Raw genomic sequence first — 21,379 nt, 5'->3', positions numbered from 1 at the left:
GGGTAAAGGGTGGAGAACCCAGTCCCAGTGGGGGACCCCCTGTGGCCTGAGCAGATGAGGCACTGTGACGCAGGGCTGAGGGGCTGAGAAGGGCCTGACCAATGGTTCTGGGGTCCTGGGAGGCCCCCTCCATCTCCCAGACAAGCTGCTGGGTGGGGGCTTAGAGAGGGTGGGCCTGGTCGACGCAGGGGCTCAGAATCAATACCCACAAAGGGGCCAGCCATGGCATCTGGAAGCTGGGCTATTACTTCTCATTCTTGGGATAACCCACTTCCTACCTAGGCCTGCACCTAGGTCTCTGGGTCTCTGTCTCTAGAGCATGAATCTCCTCAGGCCCATGCCTGGCGGTACCAGAAGCTTCCATGCGGGACTGGCACCCAGGCCACGGCCTCCCAAGGCCAGACACCCACTTGGTCACCTTCCCAAGAGGCAGGCAGATGGGACGACACAATTCCCTAGCCCTTCCCCCAGCCCTCAGGATTCTGTTTCCTTCCAGGCCCATCCATGGTGCTCCCCTGCCACCCCTCCCCCACGCTGCCACACCCCCCCCCCCCAGCCTTTCCCGCTTCTCTGCCCCCAGTGTCCAGCCCCACACTGACACCTAGTGGATGGATGGCAGCTTGCAGTTCCCAGCCCTGAGTAGCTGTGACTCTTGCCGCCTCATGTGGGGGCAGGGGCAACCAGAAGAGCCGGGGTCCCAGCCCATGGGCTGCTCCCAGCCAGCTTGGGAAGGCACACAAGACTGGGCCCAGACAACTCAAGAACAAGAAAGTGCTAAGTGTGGTGCAGAAGGAGTCCAGAGGCAGGAGATTGGGTGTGCACTGGGGCAGGGAAAGATGGCTTCTGGTGAGGGGCAGGGTGGACCCATCCGAGGTAGAAGGAATGACGAGCAAAAGCCCACAGTCGGCACAGCCTTGGCACGTCCCCCGAGCTAGGCGATGACCACACGCTGTCCTCCCTATCCAGCAGAGACGCAGCTGTCCCTGCTCCTCTCCCCCTGGCCTCATCATACCCGGCCCGGTGGCAGCTCAAGTTTCTGGAGCCGCAGCTTCCCAGTTGGGCGTCTGGGAGAAGCTCAGGACCTCAGCTCCTAGAGGCGGGGGCCCAGCTAGGGTGCGTGCCCTGCTCCTGACTGGGGCCTGTGCCCTTGAGCTACAGGAGCTATGGAAGGCGGGGTCAGTACCAGGGAGGCACTCAAACCCTGGGTCTCCCAGACACCCAGGGTCTCCACTACCCCTGCCCTGGGAAAGGGCACTGATCTGCAGCCCCGAGAGGGACAAAGGCCCACCTCACCCTCTAGAGAGCCCATAGTCCCCATGGCACCCTGCCTGCCCATCCCATACACCCGGCTTGTATCCAAGGGTAGCTGGGCCCTCAGGGTCCCTTCTCCAGGAACTCACTCGCTCCCTCCCTCCCTCCCTCTGTCAGCCTGTCCTTTGGCCTTGGTTTGCCCTTGATGCTACAGTAATGCTTCTCTCTCCCTTGCCCTAGACCAGCCTGAGGCCTTGGCCTTCCTTGGGGCTCAGGGTCCCAATGGCTGCCGCCACTAAAGCCCTCACTGGGGGAGTGAAAGGCAGCTGCAGCCCCTCTGGTTCAGGGCATGCACTGGCCCAGCAAGCCCCTGAGGGCAGCCCAGGTCCAGGGTGCGGGGGCAGGGGCCGGCTGGTTGGCAAGGACACAGATGGGCACCCTGCCCAGAGCAGAGGCCAGATGCCATCGGAATTGGATTAGGACCACATCGTGCGGCTCCCGGCTAATCTGCCCCCTCCTTTCCATGACTGCCAGTGGATGCCAGACAGGGGAATGGCCAGGGCCCTGCCAGCGGGCCTACCACTGAGCTTGGCCTACGACCCAGGTTCCCTGGCTTCTGGAATCCTCTTGGATCACTACAAAGGCTGAGCCCGTTGATGTACTTATTGCCAGGAGAACACAAAGTCCCCTCCCCCAATACACCATGCACCTTCTTGGCCTCACTACACTCCACAAAGCACCACTCTGCTGGCACCCCCGAGTCTGCCCACCTTGCCAGGGGGTTGGTATGAGGCCTAGGGTGCAGCTAAGCTGGCCCCTCCCACAAGCTCAGGCAACTGTGTCTGAGAAGGAGTGGGAGGGTCTGATGAGAACTCCAGGGCCAAGTCAGCAGGCATGCGAAGACCCCACACTTGCTGGGGGGCCAGGGAGGGGAGGGCAGTCCTCGCAGAGCTCACTCTTAGGCACGCAGACCAGGCCTAGCTGGTTCCCTCTGTTGGGGCCGGGCCACCCGCCTGGGCACCTGCCCTTCTCCATGCCTGCCCCTCCACAGGCACCGGGTGAGCTCCCGAGCTGCTGTGGCAGAATCGGGCAGGTTCCCAGGGGCCTTGACATTTTAAATATTTAACAAGGCCTGACAGGCAGGGGAAAGACTGCTGCCAGCTGAAGTCCATCTGCTTCCTTTTATCTGGGAGAGGCCAGAGCCCTTGTGCCTAAATGGCCCTCCACACCAGCCTCCTCATGACCCCCAATCCTGGGGTGGCATGGGCAAGGAGGAGGGAAGGAGAGAGATCCTCTGGCCAAGCCATCTGTCCCAAGGACATGCCGTACCAGGCTGGGTCCCTTTAGAGCACAAAGCAAGAGAGACCCAGACGGCGCCGGAGTTCCTGACCTGGCCGGGTGGGCACCCCTCACCTGGCCCCCAGGCCCACTGCCTCCTGGGTGGGCCGTCTCCACTGTCCGCTCCAGCCCATGCACCACCCGCAGACAGACGGGGCCAGGGAACAGGAGACAAGCTCGACAGCCAGGGCCCTGGGTGGATTTAGGTGTGACGGCTGAGACAGGAGCTGATGAGGTCAATCAGCGCTGGCTGGGAACAGGCCTGGCACCGGGCTGGGACAGCCCCAGCCCCTGCCAGGGAGGGGTCAGCTGGGCCAGAAAATGCTCCAGCTCCTGGAATCTGGAGCCAAGCCTGGCTCCTGGTGGTCCCGGGCTCCCAGCAGACCCAGCAGGCAGGACTGAGGAAGTCTGGTGCGGGGCAGGGCAGAGTTTTGCAGCCAGGGCAGGGGAAAAGGGCTACAGGGCAGAGGCAGAGACCCAAGATGGCAGCTAGGCCTCCACCCCTAGAACCTTCTAAGAGGACACGCCCCAGGCTCCCTAGAGGCTCCCTGCAGCAGATTGCATATCTACACCGCTGCAGGCTTATGCCTCTTTGTGACAGCCTGTGGGCGGTGCCACCTTCACTCGGCACTCTGGGCGCCCCTCAGGCCCCCCCATCCCCGGGTTACTCCCTCCCTTCCAGGGAGAGGCCCCTGCAACACAAGACCTCAGAGGTCTCGCACCCTGCACCCCTTCTTCCTCTTCCCATCCCCCTTAACTGGACACAGGGCTGAGCATACAGGGACCCTGGAATGTGCAGACAGGGGCTGTGCCTTCCTCTTCCTCTGTCCACGGGGTGGGGTTGGGGGGCGCCCCACACCATTTGTCAGAAGAGCCTATGGGGTATCAGTTTGGGGCCCATCCCACCTGCATGCGCTGATGCGGGGCTGTCTCCTCCCTTCCCCTTCTCTGTCGCTCGATTTCTATTTAATCCAAAGAAGAGACAAGAGCGAGGAGCTGCTGATTATGGAAGTGTGGGTGTGGGGGTCAGGCCACAGCTCCTTGAGGACTCCAGGTTGCCCAGAGGGTGACCTCCTCACCCCACGTAGAGCATCTCCCACTCAAGGGGAAATGGCTGCCCAGGGAGGGCACTGTCAGGGTCGAGAGTGCCTCCAGGAAGCTGCTGCAGCAGCGCCACCCGGCCCTTGACTGGGCCTGCCCTGGGTGTAGGGGACGTCTTCAGGAGTCCCTGGAAGGCCAGGCGGCACATGGCCCTGAGTCCCTGGTGCACACGTGGCCCAAGCTGATGCTCTGCTGGCAGACTTACCCTCTGTGGGTGAGGTCTTCAGCCTCTTGCAGAGCCCGCTGACATCCCCATAGGTTTCCTGGACCTTCTGCAGCGCCTCGGCCCCTCGGAGCTCCATGAGGGAGCGCAGCTCAGCCAGCGTGCACCCAAAGCCACCTGCTTGGGGGGCCTCCCGTTGCTGCTGGGGCTTGGGATGGAACTCAATGGAACTGTTGGCCATGTCGCCCATTCTGCTTGTCGCACTGGGAGGAGAGGGTGCTGGGCCTTCTCGCAGCTGCAGCCTCAGCTAGGGGCAGGTGGCTACCTGAGGTCCCAGTGCCTGGGTGAGGCGCAGCAGAGGTGATGGGGAAGTGGCTAAGCAGAGATACCTGGGGAAAAGGAGGGAAGAAGAAGCCAGGGAAGCAGTTGAGACAAAACTGAAGTCTGCTCTTCTAGAACATCCTCTGCAAATCTGCACTTAGTCTGAGCCATGACTCACCGGGTACAAAATTCACCTCCCAGGCTAGGCCAGTGGCCCTCACGCCCTGCCAGGCCCACCTGCCAGGCAACCCCCTAGTCCTGCCCACCGTGAGCACCCAAGCCAGGAGGGCTCGCCTAGGTGGGGAAGGAAGAAGCGTTCATGCCTCTTGGCGGGGACCTGCTGCCACCAGCACAGCCCAGCTGGGATATGGAGGCTCCAACTGCCCCCCCAAATCCATCTGGGAACCCACACTGAAGCAGGGGCAACGTGTTGGGATTGATTAGTGGCCGGTCTGGCCCTGGCACGGGTGAGCGATCTGTGCCGCTCTTCTCCCAGGTGGGCCCACCTCAAGCTTCTCGCTCGTCTGCTCCATCACGCTCCCCGCTCTTGCCTGATTAAGACTTGCCCTGTGCAGCGGGCATGCTATCAATCCCCAGCAGCGGTGGCAGCAGCGGTCTTCTGGCGCCACCTCTGCAGCTCACGGTTTCAGGCCCGGGGCTGCGTAGGGGTCCAGGGAGCAGGCCCAGCCATGGACAGGGCCAGCTGGGTGCCAGGTCAAGGCTTACTGCACAGGGTGTCTCTGCTGCCCTGAGGGTACCTGGGGGGCCGGGGCAAGGAAGGGAGGAGGCCCAGAGGGAGGGGGAAAGGAGGGAGACAGGAGGGGGAGGGGAGGCAAGGAGGGAGTGGGAGGCGAGAGGGAAGGAGGGGAGAAAGGGAGTGGAAGAGGAGGGGTGGAGGAGAAAGTGGAAAGCAGCCACAGGTCACTGGTGACCTCTCCATCTCCCTGCCCCACAGCATGGTGCCACCCACTCCCCCGCACACCCTTCTGCCCTTCGGACGACAAAGTAAGGAGCCAGGGTCACCCCACAATGAGAGCAGCCAACCAACTCCCGGGCCACACCACCTTACCCCCTCTGCAGAAAATCATGAAGCTGTTAGCCCTCTCACTGTCCCCACATCCTGCTGCCACTGCCCCCACCTGCCCAAGTAATCTTCACATGGTCTAGTGGTGCAGACCACGGGGCCTGCTGGGCCTCCCTGTCCTGGGCCCCTAGCTTCCCCTGCGCATGAGTGGAAATATCCCCCAAGGCCATGTGCTTAATTCCAGGACTGAACTAGCCTCAGTGCACTGTGGCCTTGGCCCTCACACCAGCAAAGGGGCACCCCGGCAACACGGCTCAGTTGGGCCTAAACCTTCACCTTTGGGGAGGCTCCTGGCTCGGAAGGATCCTCTTGGAAGCAGAACTTGGCCACTAATCCAGGTTTCTGATCTAGAAACACCCACAGAAACACAATAGTCCAGAGCCTTGTGGCCTCTGCTCTCAGGAGAGCCCCCACCTCCCACTCAGAGCCCAGCGCCACAGCCCTCAGGAGATGATACCAGGGTTTCTGGGAAACAAGGGCCATTCCCCAGGCCCACAGCTCTGAGGGGGATGGAACACGGTGGAGGCCTCAGTTCCTCCAGATGCTGGCCCTGTGCTTCCAAGAAAAAGCACGTGTACTTAGAGCCTCAGAAGATGGCCATCCAAAGTGATCCACATTTTACAAGTTTGGGCACCTAAGTGTTAACCCTCTAGACACTTTCCACAAGGAGCAGCCTTCGCTGCAGGAAGACGTGGGAACAGGATGGCGGACCCGCGAACACGCTGTCCTCTCCCACTCCCACGCATCTCCTCATCCCCCTTCTTTCCAGTTGCCATCTGAGAAATTTACTGAGCATTTACTACATCCGTGCTGGGGACAGAGGGGGGACAGGATGAAACGGATTCCTGTGATCTCAGGCCTTGCTGGTGAGAGAGTGCTGGGGGCACGGTTTCAGTTGGGGGTGGGGGTCAGGAAAGGTCTCTCAGAAGAGCACATTTGAGAAAAGGCCAGAACAAGGTGGAGGAGTGAGCCATTCTTCTGGAGGGAAGAGTGTTCTGACACCAGGCAGAAGGCAGGTAATAGGTGACGGGACAGGTGGGTGGGGCGGAAGCCAGGAGACGAAGGAGAGGCTGCACTCGGTGTTCTGTCTGATGGGGTGAGCTCTGAGTTCAGGGAGTGAGGGGCAGCAGAATGCCTGGGACTGGAAGGAAGCCAAGCTTTCCCAGTGCCTGAGGCAGGGCGGGCTCCTTCTGGCGTGCTATGTGAACGTACCCCATCCACCCAGGTGAGTGCGGCAAGAATCACTCTCCCATTTGCCAGCACAGGAAATCAAGGCTTGGCCAGGCGAAGTGGCAGAGCCATGACGACACGCAAGTCTCCCAACTCTGACGGCAGACCTTGGTGAGCCATTTCAGGAACCGCTGGAGGCAGTGATGGCAGCTTCCGACTGTCACTGGCACTCCTCGGTCTTCTCCACCCCATGCCTTTGTCCCTCCCAGGTTCCTTCCCCGATCTGGACCCTGGCTTAGGATGGTGCCCCTGCCAGGTGCACCTTCTCCGCTCCTTTCTCTGACCCTGAGCTCTGTGCTCTGTGCCTCTTCATTCCCAGGAACTTGGTGGTACTGGTAGGAGTGGGCTCCATCTCCCCAGCCCCCTAGCCTATTGGCTGCTGGAGGAGAAGGATAGGATTTATCTGTGTAGACATCGGCTTCGGCCAGCCTCAGGCCCACCAAAAGGCACAACCCTCCCTGTGAGTGGGCTTCCTGGGCTCAGGCCGTCTTCCAGGCCCCAGGCGGGCAGGGCTGCTGACAGAGGACCAACCAATGGGCCGTGTGTGTGTGTGTGTGTGGGGGGGGGGTGGATATCCAGCAGAAATGTGACTCGATTGTCTCTGAGCACAGTTCCCAGTCCACACCAGCCCTGGCAGGAGGCCCCTTCTCAGGCTGAGGGGAGTGGCCTGTGCTTACCCCAGGCTCTGATGCCCTTGTTGGGCTGGCCACGGGCCTACATGCTGAGACCTTCCACATGCGGTCCTGGGGCCCAGGGGCCAGCTACGTGCTTGCATGGCCCCCACTGAGCCGCCCAGGGACTCCACAGGGTTTCTTTCTAAAGGGGAAGCCAGATGAACAATTTTGTTCCTTTGGAACCCTTTTGTGATTTCAGCCTCTACGCACACTTGGAGAAGATTCGGTTGGAAGGTGCTCAGCCCCGCCCACATGGCATGGGGGGCTCCAGGGAGTAACAGAGCGAATGGCCCATAGTTGAGTGGGCTCATCCTGGCTGAGGTCATACCCTCACATAGCAGCACGCTCTGCATGGCCCGACAGAAATGCCCATTCCTCGGGGCAAGGGCACCCTGCAGGCCAGTGGCACAGCCCCTCCTACTCAGCCAGGGCTCACCCAGGATCAGCTCTGTTCTCCCTGGCCCACTCCCTTCCCCTGTCCCCAGTGTGGCCCTGCCCTTGCAATAATGGCGGCCCAGACAGAGCCATGCTGGGTCCTTGAGCTGCTCCTAACTGGTGCTTGGTCATCACTGTGGCCAACTGGGCCCTCAGTGACTCACAGTAAGGGACTGGGCAGGGAGGTGAGGCCTGGCTTTCTGCTGGGCCACAAAGCACTCCTGCCCCTCACCACGGCCCCTCGGCTGGCCCTGCTGGCTCTCTCTGCCTCAATATCCCTTGGCACCCTGCCTGTAGCTGTAGCTTGCTCCTTCTTCTCCTCCCCCACCAAGCAGGCCCCACGTTCTGTCTGCCACCTCATAGGTCTCCATCCCATCAGACAGTTTGTCTCCACCCTGCTTTGGGTCACCACCTTCCCTGGGTCAAGTGCTGTCCTTCTCTGCCTCCAAGCCGCACTGGCCTCCAGAAAGCCACGCCCCCTGTTTCAATCCCTACCCCTTCATCAAGCCAAAGGCCACATTCCTTCAAAGGACCTTCCAGCTCCTCTCCTGCCCTGGCCCTTTCAGCCGGGCCCCACACTGGTCTACCCATGGCATGACGGGCCCTGCCCTGCACACCTTTCTGTCCCCTCTCCTCCTGATGACCTCTGATGAATTCGAGCGGCAATTCAAGTGGAACATTTTCCAGAAAGTCTCTGCCAAAATTGATTGCTGCTGAGTGTAGAATCCCACGTCTGTTCCTATCCCACCCTCCTTGCCATTGCAATGACCTGGGAGCGCATCCTTCCCACTCTTGGGGTCGGAAGCTCTCTGAGACACATGATTATTGAGTTGGTGGGAAGTCCACTGTGGGGTCAGCCCTGGGTGGGGACGGGGGCCTGGAGGAGTGAGTGAGTGGGGGCCTAGCGGGCCAAGGAGGAGTGGGGGGCTTTGAGAGGGGGGAATCCTCGTCCCGGAGAGCACCAGCTGGGGCGCAGGGATGACAGGCAGGATTGTTCACAACTCCCAGCAGGCCACTCTCAGCATCCCAGGGGCTCTGCCCCAGCTCCGGGGGCCCCTCAAGTCAAAGACTCTGCTTGTGCTAACCTTCCTCGTCTTCATGAACTTCACAGGCCATAGGGCAGACAGGAGCTATCAGTAAAACCAAGGTCTATCTTGAGTGACTGCTGGCCACTGTAGAGACCAAACGGCATACACTCTTGTTTGCCTGGGTTCTCGGTAAGCCTGGGCAATGGCCTCCTTCAGTCTGAATAAGGACAGCAGCCATCACTGAAATGGCCAAGAAGAGAAGAGAGCGGGCCTATCAGTTCTGCAGGCCTGACCGAGACTTTCCGGCCGGGCTGGCTGCTGAGAATGGTTTGTAGGCACCCAAAGGGCAGGGAATGTACCATTTCTGTACTCTTTCATCTGTCAGACCTTAATTGGCTTAACTGAATTGAAAACCTCCACAGAGGGGGACTCGGACCTTCTGGCATTTGCTCCATCCTGGCACAAATTGGCCAGCATGATGGGGTGGCCCGAGCAGAGACCTGCGATGGGTTCCCTGGCCACCTCACCATTGCTCTGTGACTTTCAATGGGCTGCTATCTCGGGGGTTGCTGGAGCACTGCAGGAGATCGCCTAAGTTCAGGCCTGTCACCCAACTGCCCTTTGGACCCTTCCCTCCGGCAGGGCCTGGACACTCTGATGCCTCCTGCCCCCAGGCCCAGGGACTCATGTCCATCTAACGAGAAACCCAGGAATCCTCTTCCCCCTGTGCTGGCCCTCCTTTGCCACCTCTAATTGGACTTTGGGGGCTCTCTCAGCACTTCTGACTTAATCCGCCTGGATCCCCCACTCTTCCTCCTTGACCCCCTCCCCCCAGGCCCTGGGCAGCCCACTGCCCCTCAGGATGCTAGGAGCTTTCTGAATGAGGTGGGGGCACCTCTGTTCCCAGGGTCCCTTCTCTCAGGATCCCACTCCAGACGCTTCCCTCATTGTACCCTCACAAACACCCTGTGAAGGCAAGGAGACGCCCTCTCTCCATTTCACAGATAGGGAAACTGAGGCTCAGGGAGGGTCAATGATCCCAGACTTCCCTGCCTCGCCTTCCACGTTCCTGAGGAGAGTCATGACACCCCAAGCACCTCAGCCCCTTCCCAGGAGAGACAACCTTTCTGCTTCCCCGGCGGGCCACATCCCACGCTCCACCCCACCACCTGCTCAGTGTGGGGCCGCCAAGCCTCACCTTTACAGAAGGGACAAGAGATGGAGGCCGAAATCCCACTGCGGCCCCCCAAACCAGAGATCACAATGCATTAGAATTCACCCTGTTCTCAACTGTGGAAACACAGTCCCACTGCAGCCACTAGCCGCCACCATGCTGATGAGGGGGCATCTGCTGCCCGGCACCGCTGCCTCCCTGGGGCGGATGGAGCCCGGCCGGCAGCACCAGCTAGAAGCCAGGAAGGCCCAGCTCCTGGTCTCACTCCCAAGTCACTGGGCCCTCAGCCCTCCTGTCAGTAAACTGGTGACAAGAACATTACCCTGGGTGAGTCCAATGGGCCGATGCCCAAGGGAAAGGGCTGGGTCCTGCCACCCTGGGGGCTTCCACAGGCCCAGGATGCCACGCTATGTGGCAAGAAGGGAGCAGCACCCGGTACAGCCGAGTCCCGAGTCCCGAGTCCCGTCGAAGGCAGGATCAGAGGGCAAGAGATGCAGGCCTGAGGGCCCACTGTGCACATGCCCTCCATCACTGCCCTCCTTGAGGCACACTGCCCATCGGCATCTCCCAACAGACCCACCAATCAGGGGCTCGTCTTCCAAAAGGGCCCAGGGCTCAGCAACCTGACTCACTGTGGGGATTCCTTGAAACAACAGCCCCTCTTTGCTCCACCTCCAGGCACCTGGAGCCTGGGCCAGGCCCCACAGAAGTGAGAGAGGAAAAGCAGGAGGCCCCATAGGCTTCTGAGCACCTGCAGACGCCAGGTGGGGCTCAGACAGCAGGGTGGCCAGCTCAGCTGGGAGCAGGTGGGAGCGGGCAGGAGAGCGGGTGCAGGGGCCCTCTGGGAGGCCGGCACGCTGCCCCCTCCTGGGCCTGGTTTGATCCAGGCCAGTGAAGAGGGTGGCCCTGGCACCCCATTAACCCTTGACTTCCCACGCTGCCCCCTCCCCCACCAGGCCCTCTCCCTTCTGCCCGGCCCCCGCCCCCTCCCCTCTGTTTGACGCACCTTGGCGACCACGACCACCCGGTAGGGTAAAGGAGGGCTCCAAGGATGAGGCCTGCATTCAGCCAGGGAGGGAGAGAGGGAGCCCGGGAGGGGGAAGGAGCTGAGGCAGAGAACAGCCTCATTAATATTTCAGAGGCACCGTCACTGCAGCTCCTGGGCCCTCACAGCTCCGCCACTTGTGCTAGTGGAGGGAGGAGGATGGGAAAAAAGAAGGAAATAAAACAGAGAAAACAGATTTAAAGGGACAGGCCCCCCCTTGCTCGGTTCCTTCCTCCCCGTTGTTCCTGGTACAATCTGTGCACATGCCAAGTGGCTCTCGCAGGGAACAGCTTTGGGCAAAAACAATAACAGCAGAAAAGGGTCAGCCACCGCCATGGCACCCTCTCCCAAACACACGCACACACCCACCCGCTCGCACCTCCGCCCCTGCAGGGCTGCCCCTAGGGAGGGCCTGTCGGGCTGCGACCAGGGCACCAGAGCCACCTCAGGGAACCACTTCAGATTGCCAACAAGGCCAAAGGATGCTTCCCATCCAGCGCCCGGTCCATACTCCAAGGATCATCTGAGGCCAACAGAAAGACAGATGCACAGACTCTAGGCATTGGAAGTCCCCACTAATTAGAGCCCAGCCAAGGAGGATTCTGGAACCCAGAGAAACACAACAAGTCTAGATTCCTGGAGGTGGCAGGGACCTGGGTTTTACCCAATTCAGCCACTGCCTTCGGATGGATGAACTTCTACTGTATTCCTCACTAAGATGGCCCAGTGCTTTAGTCTAATCCAGAGTGGCAGACGCCAGACCTGGAGGGGCCCCCTCTCCACCAGAGGGACTTTAAAAATGCACGATCCAGAGCTTTGCAGTAAGAAGGGAGCTGGCACCGGCACTCTGTAAAGGCCCTCCAGGGGAGCCGGAGGCCTAGCAGGTTTGATACCACACATTTGCCTGCCTTCAGAGGCTCCAGAGGGGGCCCAGAATGCTCCAGTTAAAACAGGACCCAACACAGAATGGAAGATGGTGCGGTGGCTGCTCAAAAAGGTAAACATACAATTACCATAGGATCCAGCAATCCCACACCTGGGGGTCTACCCAAAAGGATTGGAAATAAGGTCTCCAAGATTTGCGCACCCATGTTCACAGAAGCATGATTCACAGTAGCCAAAAGCTGGAAGCAACCCAAGTACCCATCAATGGATGAGTAGATAAACAAAATGTGGTCCATCCACACACTGGAATGTTATTTCGCCTTAAAAAGGAAGGACATTCTGACACGTGCTACAACATGGATGAACCTCGAAGACATGCTAAGTGGAAGAAGCCAGTCACAAAAGGACAGATGCTGTCCACCAGTATGAGGTCCTAGAGGAGTCAACTTCACAGAGACAAAAAGTAGGATGGTAGGTGTCAGGGGCTGAGGGGTGGGGGCGGTTAGTGTTTCATGGGGAGAGAGTTTCCGTTTGGGAAGATGAAAAGTTCTGGGGGTGGATAGTGGGGATGGCTGCACAACAATGTGAATGTACTTGATGCCCCTGAACTGTAATCTTAAAAATGGTTAAGACGGTAAATTTGACGTTATGTTATTTTACCACAATTAAAAAACCAAAGAGGTCCCACCAGCCCTTTTGCTCTGTGTCCAGAGTAGCCTCCCATGATGCCCCAGGGCGCACATTGATCACAGGAGTCCCACCCCCTTGACCAGTGACAGCCGACGATTCTGCCTATGTGGATTTGAACTTTCAGAAGCATCCCCTACTTTAAATGGAAACCTAAGCAGACCCTTCCACATGTGCCCTACCCCCACCCTTCAGCCTTGGCTGGCTGGTTGCCCTATTAAGTGGCAGAGAAGTGGATGAGCTGCGAGGCCAGGCTTGTGGCAGCCACAGCCATCGCTTTTGCCCTCCTACTTGTCAGAAGTGTGGGCGCCGAGTGCCCCCTCTGTTGTTGCTGCTGGTATGCATTTCCTCAGAGGCGCTGACCCCATCCCCTCCTCAGTAGGGACCAGAAGGGATGACCAGAGCACTTGGAGAAGGCCTGGCAGGTTCTGTTTATACAATATGGCTTTAGGAGGCGCTAATGGACCCCCAGGAGGTTGTGGCAGAGACTTGCTAGACAGTCTCTCATTTCTAGTCCCCTCTTCCTGCATCACAGTCGAATTTTTAGCTAGGTGTCTTGTCATCCAGCTAATGACTATGTTCCCCCAACTCCAGCGTGGCTACGTATGACCTTGTGACTATATTCTGGGACTCCAGCAAAAGGGACAGGGAGATGCCTTAGGCTTGGACAGCACTGGGGGAACGAAGGGATAGGGCCAGCTTCAGGGTTGTGTCCTTAAAGGGAAAGAATGTGTTCTCTCCTGCCTCTCTCCTCTTTCCTGCCAGCTGGGATGCTGATGTGAAGACAAGAGTGGGAGCAGCTATCTTGCTCCATCTTGCACGTGGAATCTGCATCTTAAGGATGGCAACACCATCAAAGAAGCTTGGATCCCTGATGGCCAAGTAGCTGTCATACCAGCCCTTGGTTGCCTACCTAGACTTTTATGTGTGAAAGAAATCAACTTCTCTCTTGTTTATGCCTCCGTTAAGCTGGGTCTCTGTTAAAGGGATCAAGTCCATCTTCTAGGTAATTCAGGTGTGCAGGGAGGAACCCAGCCTCAGTCCCCGGGTATGATGGCTGCCTTCCCTCTGCGCCCAAAGCCAGCCCTGGTTTTGGAGAGCCAGGAGACCTCCTCCAAGTCTCTGGGACCTACCGACCCCCACTTCCATGGGCTCCCTGGGACATGCGATGACCTGGAGCTGGGCTCCCTCCCACCTGTGTCATTTGACATCGTCCTAGAAGTTCTCGCCAAAGCAGAAAAACACAGAACCATGAAACTATTAATGAGAGAGACAGAACGACCACCTGGTCACAGGCTCCATGGAGCTTTGGTGGAATTACACATTCACTCTGTGCTATAAGCCTCTAAGGCCAGGATAGTGATTGTCCCCACTTTACAGCTAAAGCCACTGAGGCAAAGAGAGGTTAAAGAGCTCACTCAAAGTCACACAGTGAACTCAGGTGGTCTGGCTCTGGAGAATTCTGCATTGTTCCTCTGCCACGTGATTGCCCAGAAAACCCCAGAAAAGCAATGAACACATGATTAAAACCAATTTAAAAAGTTCAACAAAGTGACCAGACAGGAAATCTGTCCCCGTAAACCTCAGGGCTTGAGAGTGCAGGCGCTGGAGCCAGGCCTGGCTGTGTGAGCTGGTACAAGTCACTCAGCCTCTCTGGGTCTCCACTTTTGAATCTGGGAAATGGGTCCTTGTTCCTTCAATAGCTGGGTTGGTGTGAGCTCCAAGGACAGGGCACTACCACGCACACATACCTAGGAAGGTCCCCAGGGGCTCATTTCCCTGGACGGTTTCTCCGCATCTATCAGACCTTCTCCAGGAAGATGAGCGATGAGAATGCTCCTCATTGAGCCAGTCCGTCTGCCTTGCCTGCCCTCCCTCCACCTGTCCTGAAGCCCTGAGCTCTCTCTGAGCCCGTGCAGACCCCAGAATTCACAGGTCAGGACCAGGATCCACCACTGAGGCCAGAATATTCCGCTGGCCAAGGGCTGACCCCACGCACCTCTCGGACGTTATCCCATTTCTGGGGCCATCCTCAAGCCAGCTCAGGCCCCGCATTCTTCCTGGAGAGGGCTAGGCACTGCGGGAACAGCCAGCTCCACAGGATGCTTCTGGAGGGAAGTCCACACTCCTACATGGGTGGCCCTCACAGCACCGGGTGCCCCTGCATCCCAGAAGGAAGTCAGAAGCCCCTTTGTGGCTGGGGCCTTGAAGTGTCCTTATGGGGGTCACGACTCTACCCTGGGGGGAGCAGTCATTCTTTTCCTGCCAGAGAAGGCAAGACTAGAGAAGGAGAGCGCGAGAGAGCAGGAGAGAGAGAAGCCGATGGGCAGGAAGCATAATGACACTAATTATCCAATTACAGTGAGCGGTGCACCGAGAGCTGCATTGCAGCATGGAGCCAGAGCCAGCGCCCCTCCCCCGCACTCGCAGGCTGGCTGGCTCTGGCCCACGCCCCTTCTGCTGCATCCACGGAGCAGGCGGTGGGCAGCGAGGGCCGGGCCTGCCCCGCAGAGCGTGGCCTGGCCTGAGGGCCCAGGAGTGGCAGGGGGAACCCAGAAACAGCATGGCAAAGGGGCACAGAACACACATCTGGGGTCCGGGAGGTAGCAGGGCCCTGTCCTTCAGGACTTCATAGGCAGAGAACATATGGACAACCCTCCCCCAAGTCTCCCCAGCTCTGTCTGCGGTACCACTCTGCCCGCCCCTGCCAGCTTCCAATCCCTAGAGCCAGCTCCAAGCCACCGGAAGCAGCCAAGGCCTAAACAGGTAATTAAGGAAATTACAGACAGCTGCAGGCTATGGGACACTGCAGGCCCAGGGGTGACTAGATAAGAAGACTGCCAGGACACACATGTGTCCTCCTGGGGACAGGCTCCGTGGGGGCCTCATTGTCGGTCCTAGTGGGAAGAGGATCTGGTTTCTGAAAACAGGCTGAAACAGGCTTGGGGGGAACTCATCAGGTTAAGGTCAGGGGCCAGGGGGACTTCCAGGGAGGGAGAGGCAGGAAAAGAGGCCAGAAGGCTGGGCCCATGGAGACGTGGGGCTAACTTGGGCTCCACCAGGGGACCTCTGATTGCTGGCAAAGTCAGCCTCCTTGTGTCCCTTGTAGGCCCCAGCTTGGCTGGAGGTTAGAGCCAGGTCCAGTGACCTGGCTGACTCCCCCACAGGGCCAACTCAATGTGGAGAAAGAGCTGACAAGGAACGTCACCATACAAGGACCTCATACACTGGCCGCTCTCGGCACTTAGAAAAGCCCTTGGCCTTGGGCATCCCTTTGGGAGGGAGAATAGCAAGGGTGCTGGGTGGAGTTAAGTCCAGCTGGCCTTCTGTGACCCAGACACAAACAACTAGCATACCAAAGTGTTCGTGCCACCTTTCCAGGCTGACCATGGAGGGACAGCCATTGCCAATGCCCTGATGGTGCTACCCCAGAGGATGCTTCAGAAGTTGCAGCCCAGGGAGGGACATTTACAAGGCTTCCAGGCTCTTCTCCAGCATCCTTACTAACTCCAACTGGCAGCGACAACAGGACCTGAAGGTCACCAAGAGCCTGGCCGCCGTCAGAATCACACAGACCGAGCCCTGATGGCCCTGAAAGGCTATTTTTGATGGAGGACCCCAGGACATAAATTCAGAAGTATTTCCAGTAAGGCCCCGAGAGGACACCACAAAGCTCCTGCAGGCCCAGGGGGTACTGGGAGGCCATGAGGAGTCGTGCAGAGGCAGGAGGGCCCCTCTCATGTGTGGACACTACGACGATGACAACATGGGGTCTGAGTCTCCCCCTCAGAATGCCCCACACCACGGCCCAGTGGCGGAGGAGCGAGGGGCCACAGAAGGAAGGGACCAGATAGGGTTGGGGGCGCCCAGAACAGGCCTGTGCCTGCACCCACGCCCCTCCCTCCTGTCCTGTTCCAGGTACATCCCTCCCAGGCCCATGGCTCCAAACCAAGACAGGACATTCGGCTCCAAGTTCTTCCAGGAGGAATGGAGCAGAGGCCCGTGGGAGCGGGGTGTCAGGGAAGGTCCCCTGGCCCTGGCATGGCAGGTGGAGGCCCAAATGTGGCCCAGGAAGCAGGTGCCCAGGCTGTTCCCCACGCTGTGCACTGAGGGTGCCAGGCGCTTTTGGCCAGACTGGTCCACTGTGGAGAAGGGCCCTCCCTGTGTGGTCATGCCCCATACCACCATCATGGCCTGTGCCAGCAATCGTGATGATGGACAGTGGTTCTGCAGAGAGCCCGCTGCTCCACGGGCCTCAACCCCAGTTCAGGCTTTGTGTCCCAACGCTGGTGTGCAAGGACTCCCAGTGTCAGGACAGCCTGGGGCCTGACCACATTCCCAGGCCAGTTGGGAAAAAGTAGTGACTGCGGTGGCTCTTTAGAATCTGCCTTCATTCGGGGCAGGCTGGAGATGTGACTCCCAAGGGAAAACAAAAAGACCAAAGCCCCGTCGAGTCCATGGCAGCCGGAATGGAGATGGCCAGCAGTGTCTCCCCATTTCCCTGTCCCTTCCTCAGTTGCCAGCTTTGTTTTTCTGTTTCTTAATCAGGAGGGTCTGGTGTTCCTGGGCCGCCTGGCCATCCTCAGCTGTGGGCCTTTGCTTCTGATCACGCTCTCCTGCCCACACCCGCCTCCCCCTGTGTATCTCCGTGAGGAAACCCCATAGCATCTGCGGAGAGCAAGATGCCCCCCAAGTCCGTGGGGAAGCACCCGATGCTCCGAAGGCTAAAGAGGTCCAGAGAATGCGTGGCTGAATGCTTCATTTGGGGGAAGGGGATGGGGGACTGACAAATGGTTCTAATGTTCAGCGGACAAAGAGGCGAGGAAGAAGAGCAAAGGAGTTCTGTTTCACTTTAAGATTACTGATGTGGGACCTGCAGGTCAGGTATTAAAAGATACAAGGTGCAAGAAGTAAGCGGATGTTGCTGGCATAGGAGCCCACCAATGGGTCCTGGAACTGGACAGACAGCCCAGAAACAGGCCTACTACACATCAGGCTCAGTCTGTGCTAAAGGAGGCATCACACATCAGACAGGGGACAAATGATTCCATAAAAGAAATGGGGATGCTGGGTAGACGATGTACCTTAGGTCCTCACCTCATACTATTCCCCAAGACAGATTTCCTTTGGATTAAACAGGGTTCGGCAAACTACGCCCAAGGGCCAAATCTGGCAGCCAAGTGTTTGTGTAAATCAAGTTTGATTGGCACACAGCCACGCCCGTTCATCTCTGTCAGGTCTGCATTCACGCTATGACGCAGAGTTCAGCAGTTGGGACAGAGACCATGTGGCTCGAAAAGTGGACAAAATTTACTATCTGACCCTTTGCAGAAAAAGTTTGCCCAGCCCTGGAGTAGAGTTAAATATCTTAAAAATGCAACTACACACACTCACACACATACACCCAGAAATGGATAGTTCTCAGATTTCTGCAAGGGATTTTGTAAGCCTAAAGGCAATGGAAGAAATCACAAAAAACTGTGAGATAGAAAGTGTTTACCTTTGGCATGAAAAAATTAAAAGGCAAAAAACAAATGTTTTAAAATTATTTGCAACAAGTATACTAAATTGTCAGTATGCTTTGTGCATAAAGTTTACTCAAACCCACAAGAGAAGCACCGGAACCTCAGTAAATACAGGCGAGGAACAGAAAAATCCCTAAGAGATACGATTTGTTGACATGTGGACCAACGCGCACCCTCACCAACAAGTAGAGAAATGGCAACTGAAGTAGCTCTTTACGCCGGGTTGCTTGATTACGATACCTAACGCTGGCCAGGCTGCAGGGAGCCAGCCCTTCTGACGCACTGAAAAGCCCTTTCAGGGAAGAATTTGGCAGAATGTGCTTCTGTCTGGGCACTCTCCCCTCAGGACGGGACGAGTGTCACCCACCAAGATGCTCAGCAGAGCTTCACATATGACAGCAAGACAAATCCGACCACCAGGATCACCGCGAACAGCCAAACAATTAAGTGAATTACAATCCCTTGAGAGAATATTATGCAGCCATTAAAAATTGTAATTACAGCCCTGAGGACAGTCCTGATACATCCTGGGTGCTTGATAAATAGCTGTCAAACAAGCGAATGATCCTTTGTAGTTCCTTCTTTGCGCCATTCAAGTTCTTTCTTTATTTTTGCAATGAGCACCGCCTGCTTTCATAATCTTAAAAAAATTAAACTATATCCATTCTGAAAAAAAATTCATTTGGGAAGGGATTATATTAATAAATAAAATGCTTATGTGAAGTGAAAAATAGATTACACAACTGTGCCCATGGTATAATTACATGTGAAAATGTGAAAATAAATAGCCTATGCAAAGACAGAGCCGAAACAAGTCCAATCAAATGGAAACACTGGCTTGCACTTGGTGACAGAATGGAGGGGTCCTAGGTCTTCTCCTGCTCTGTGTTTTATGAATTTTCTAGAAAGAGCAGGCATGTTAAGAGCATTATTTTTCAGTGGAAAGAAACAAACACTTTTTAAAAAACCCAAGAGCCTTGCCCATCTGTGCAGAGTTGCCTGGGCCCCTCCAGCAGGACCAGGTGAGCAAGCCTGAGTACATGACAGGGGCCTCACCATCAGGCAGCAGGGCCAGATCTGGGTTTGCCCCAAGCTGGCATGCCAGGGCCGCTGGAGTCAGCATGTGGCCAGGCCAGGCCAGGCCGGGCGTCCCCACTGCGTGGTAGGCTGCTCCTGGAGACAAGCACTCTTTTGCCTCCCTCACTCACGTTTGTGTGAGCACCTGGGCCAGCGCTTGGCGAGTGTGGCAAAGGACCCCAGACTCTCAGGGTAGTCGACAGGCTTCCCTGAGACACCCATACCCACTTGATCCATTCCCTTTCAAGGAGCCATGGAGGAGTAGGCATGGGAGTGGCCTCAGGATCTGTGCGAGCATTTGGCTCTGCATTGGCTCTAAAGCGGTGCTTTGTGACAGAACCTTCTGGAGTGATGGAAATGTTCTCTATCTGTGCTGTCCGATACAGTAGCCACCAGCCACGTGTGGCTACTGAGCATTTGAAATGTGGCTAGTGCGACCGAGAGACTGAATTTTAAATTTTACTTGATTTTAATGAAATTGCCACTTGTGGCTAGTGGTTACTGCATTGGACTGTGCAGCTCTAGAAAGCGCCTTGAGATTGTGGCTGTGGGCAAGAACTTCTCATTTGAATAAAAGGGTTCTCTTTTACTGCGGGACCCACCTACAGAATATTGAAGCAGGCTCAGGACCTCTTTAAATAATGTGATCCCCAAGAACACTGACCATAGCACCCCGTTCGCACAGCTCTGATTTGGCCCCAAATCTCCGGAAACCTCTTGTGCTCCGAGTCCCCTGCCAGTCCTCAGAGGTAGGAATCAGGAGGAACCTCCAGGCCTTCTCGCTCCCCTGGGCCTTTCCACCTCGCTCCGTGGCTCTGATTGGGGTTCTGTCACCTACTCAGCCATATGACCTTGGTCTCGCCACCTTCCCAGCCTTGTGCAGTCCAGGACGCCAGGCCTTTGCTCCTCCATCCGAGAGCCTCTGTCCCTAGTCCTGGGGCTGTGTGGGCTCAGATCCCGCTCTCCAGGCGGCACTCCCAGGCCAGCTTCCAGCACCTCCCACCCAACAGAAGGTGCACAGACAGGGGAGGGCTTTCTAGCTGGGCACTACTTGGCCTGGCTTCTGCCGGTGTAGCCAGGGCAGGGAAGATAGGAACAGTGAGGAGCCGGGACCCCAGCTAAAGAAATGGCCTTCTGGGAAAGGACTGGGGGTGTGGAGGAGACATCTGCACAATCCAGGTCTCTGCCTGCCATGCCCAGCAAAGTCACAGCCAGCACCCGGCGCTGGGCCCATCTCAGAGATGGCGCTGGTGAGGCCCCTGGGCAGCACGCCCTCAGTTAGATTTAAGTGTCTGCCTTCAGTGCCACAGCCCAGGGCCCCATCTACCAGCTGCCATTTGCACACATTCAGATTGCTCCTGTGTAGGGGTGCCCTGGAGGGGCCACGCAGAAGACTTGCTGAAGAGCAAATCATTCCCCAACTTGCTTCAGCTTGATAGAAATCCACTGTCTGTTCGTTTCTCTCAGTGGGTAGATGGGGGCACAGGTGGCTCAGCTTCTGAGCTGCAGGGTCTTCCCAGGGTTGGAAGTGCCCTTGACAAGCGGCTCATGTGCACAATGCCCCATTCTGCTGAGTTTAGCACAGACTTCTCAAGACTATGGAACTAGTGGCTACATGCGCAGACCATACTCAGGAGCCTGATGGCCTGCCTTCCAATCCTGGTTTTACCACCTACTGGCTGTGTGACCTTGGGCAAGTTGCCCAACCTCTCTGGGCCTCAGTCTCCTCATCTGCAAAATGGGGATAGTAACAGCCCTTGCTTCATTTGGTTATTGTTTCAATGAATGTGGGAATGTCCATGAAGCACTGAGAACAGTGTCTGGCCCAAGACGAGTGCCACTGTAATTATCACTGTCATTACTGACATTATTGATGTGCTAATAACCTCTGACAGACACAGCAGCCATCAGTTGGATATACACGCCCTCAGTTTAAAATCAGAAGGGAGTGCAATGGGCATAGCCCATGTGTGTGCTGACAACTTGCTCTGCAAGGTGGGAGGAGGAAGCTGGCCCTGGCTTTGCTGGCTTCCCGAGTCCCAGCTGAAGCTCAGCTCTTGAAGCACCCAGGGGCCCAGGGAGGCAAGGGATCCCTCTGCATAAGCCTCGCTGGGAGAGGTGGGGAGGGGCTGCAGCTGAGCCCAGCTGCCTCCACTGCCTCCCTGGGCTGCGAGAAGACGATCCAGGAGGGAGAGTGCTCAGTGACTCATGGCCAGGCCTCTCCCTGCTCGCTCGAAAATGATTCAACCTCCGAAACTCCAGCTCAGAGTCCTGAAGTGTCAGCGGTGTCTGCTGAGGCCTGGAGCAGGGAAGGGACTTGGCCAAGGACACAACCATCAGGCCCAGGGCTGGCACCAAACC

General features: G+C 57.4%; 1 protein-coding gene across 1 annotated transcript in view; it reads right to left on the bottom strand.

The window, feature by feature from the left end:
* Positions 1-4,240, bottom strand: part of ATP2B3 (ATPase plasma membrane Ca2+ transporting 3) — a 48,297-nt gene extending 44,057 nt beyond the window's left edge. The window contains exon 1 of the mRNA XM_058534935.1: positions 3,896-4,240. Coding sequence (XP_058390918.1) covers positions 3,896-4,103 — 208 coding nt within the window. The 5' untranslated portion in view covers positions 4,104-4,240. The remainder of the gene's footprint in view (positions 1-3,895) is intronic.
* Positions 4,241-21,379: the final 17,139 nt, after the last annotated feature.

Source organism: Diceros bicornis, chromosome X, assembly GCF_020826845.1.
Source record: "Diceros bicornis minor isolate mBicDic1 chromosome X, mDicBic1.mat.cur, whole genome shotgun sequence".
In the NCBI taxonomy this organism is placed as follows: Eukaryota; Metazoa; Chordata; class Mammalia; order Perissodactyla; family Rhinocerotidae; genus Diceros; species Diceros bicornis.
This window is presented reverse-complemented; position numbering and strand designations above follow the sequence as displayed.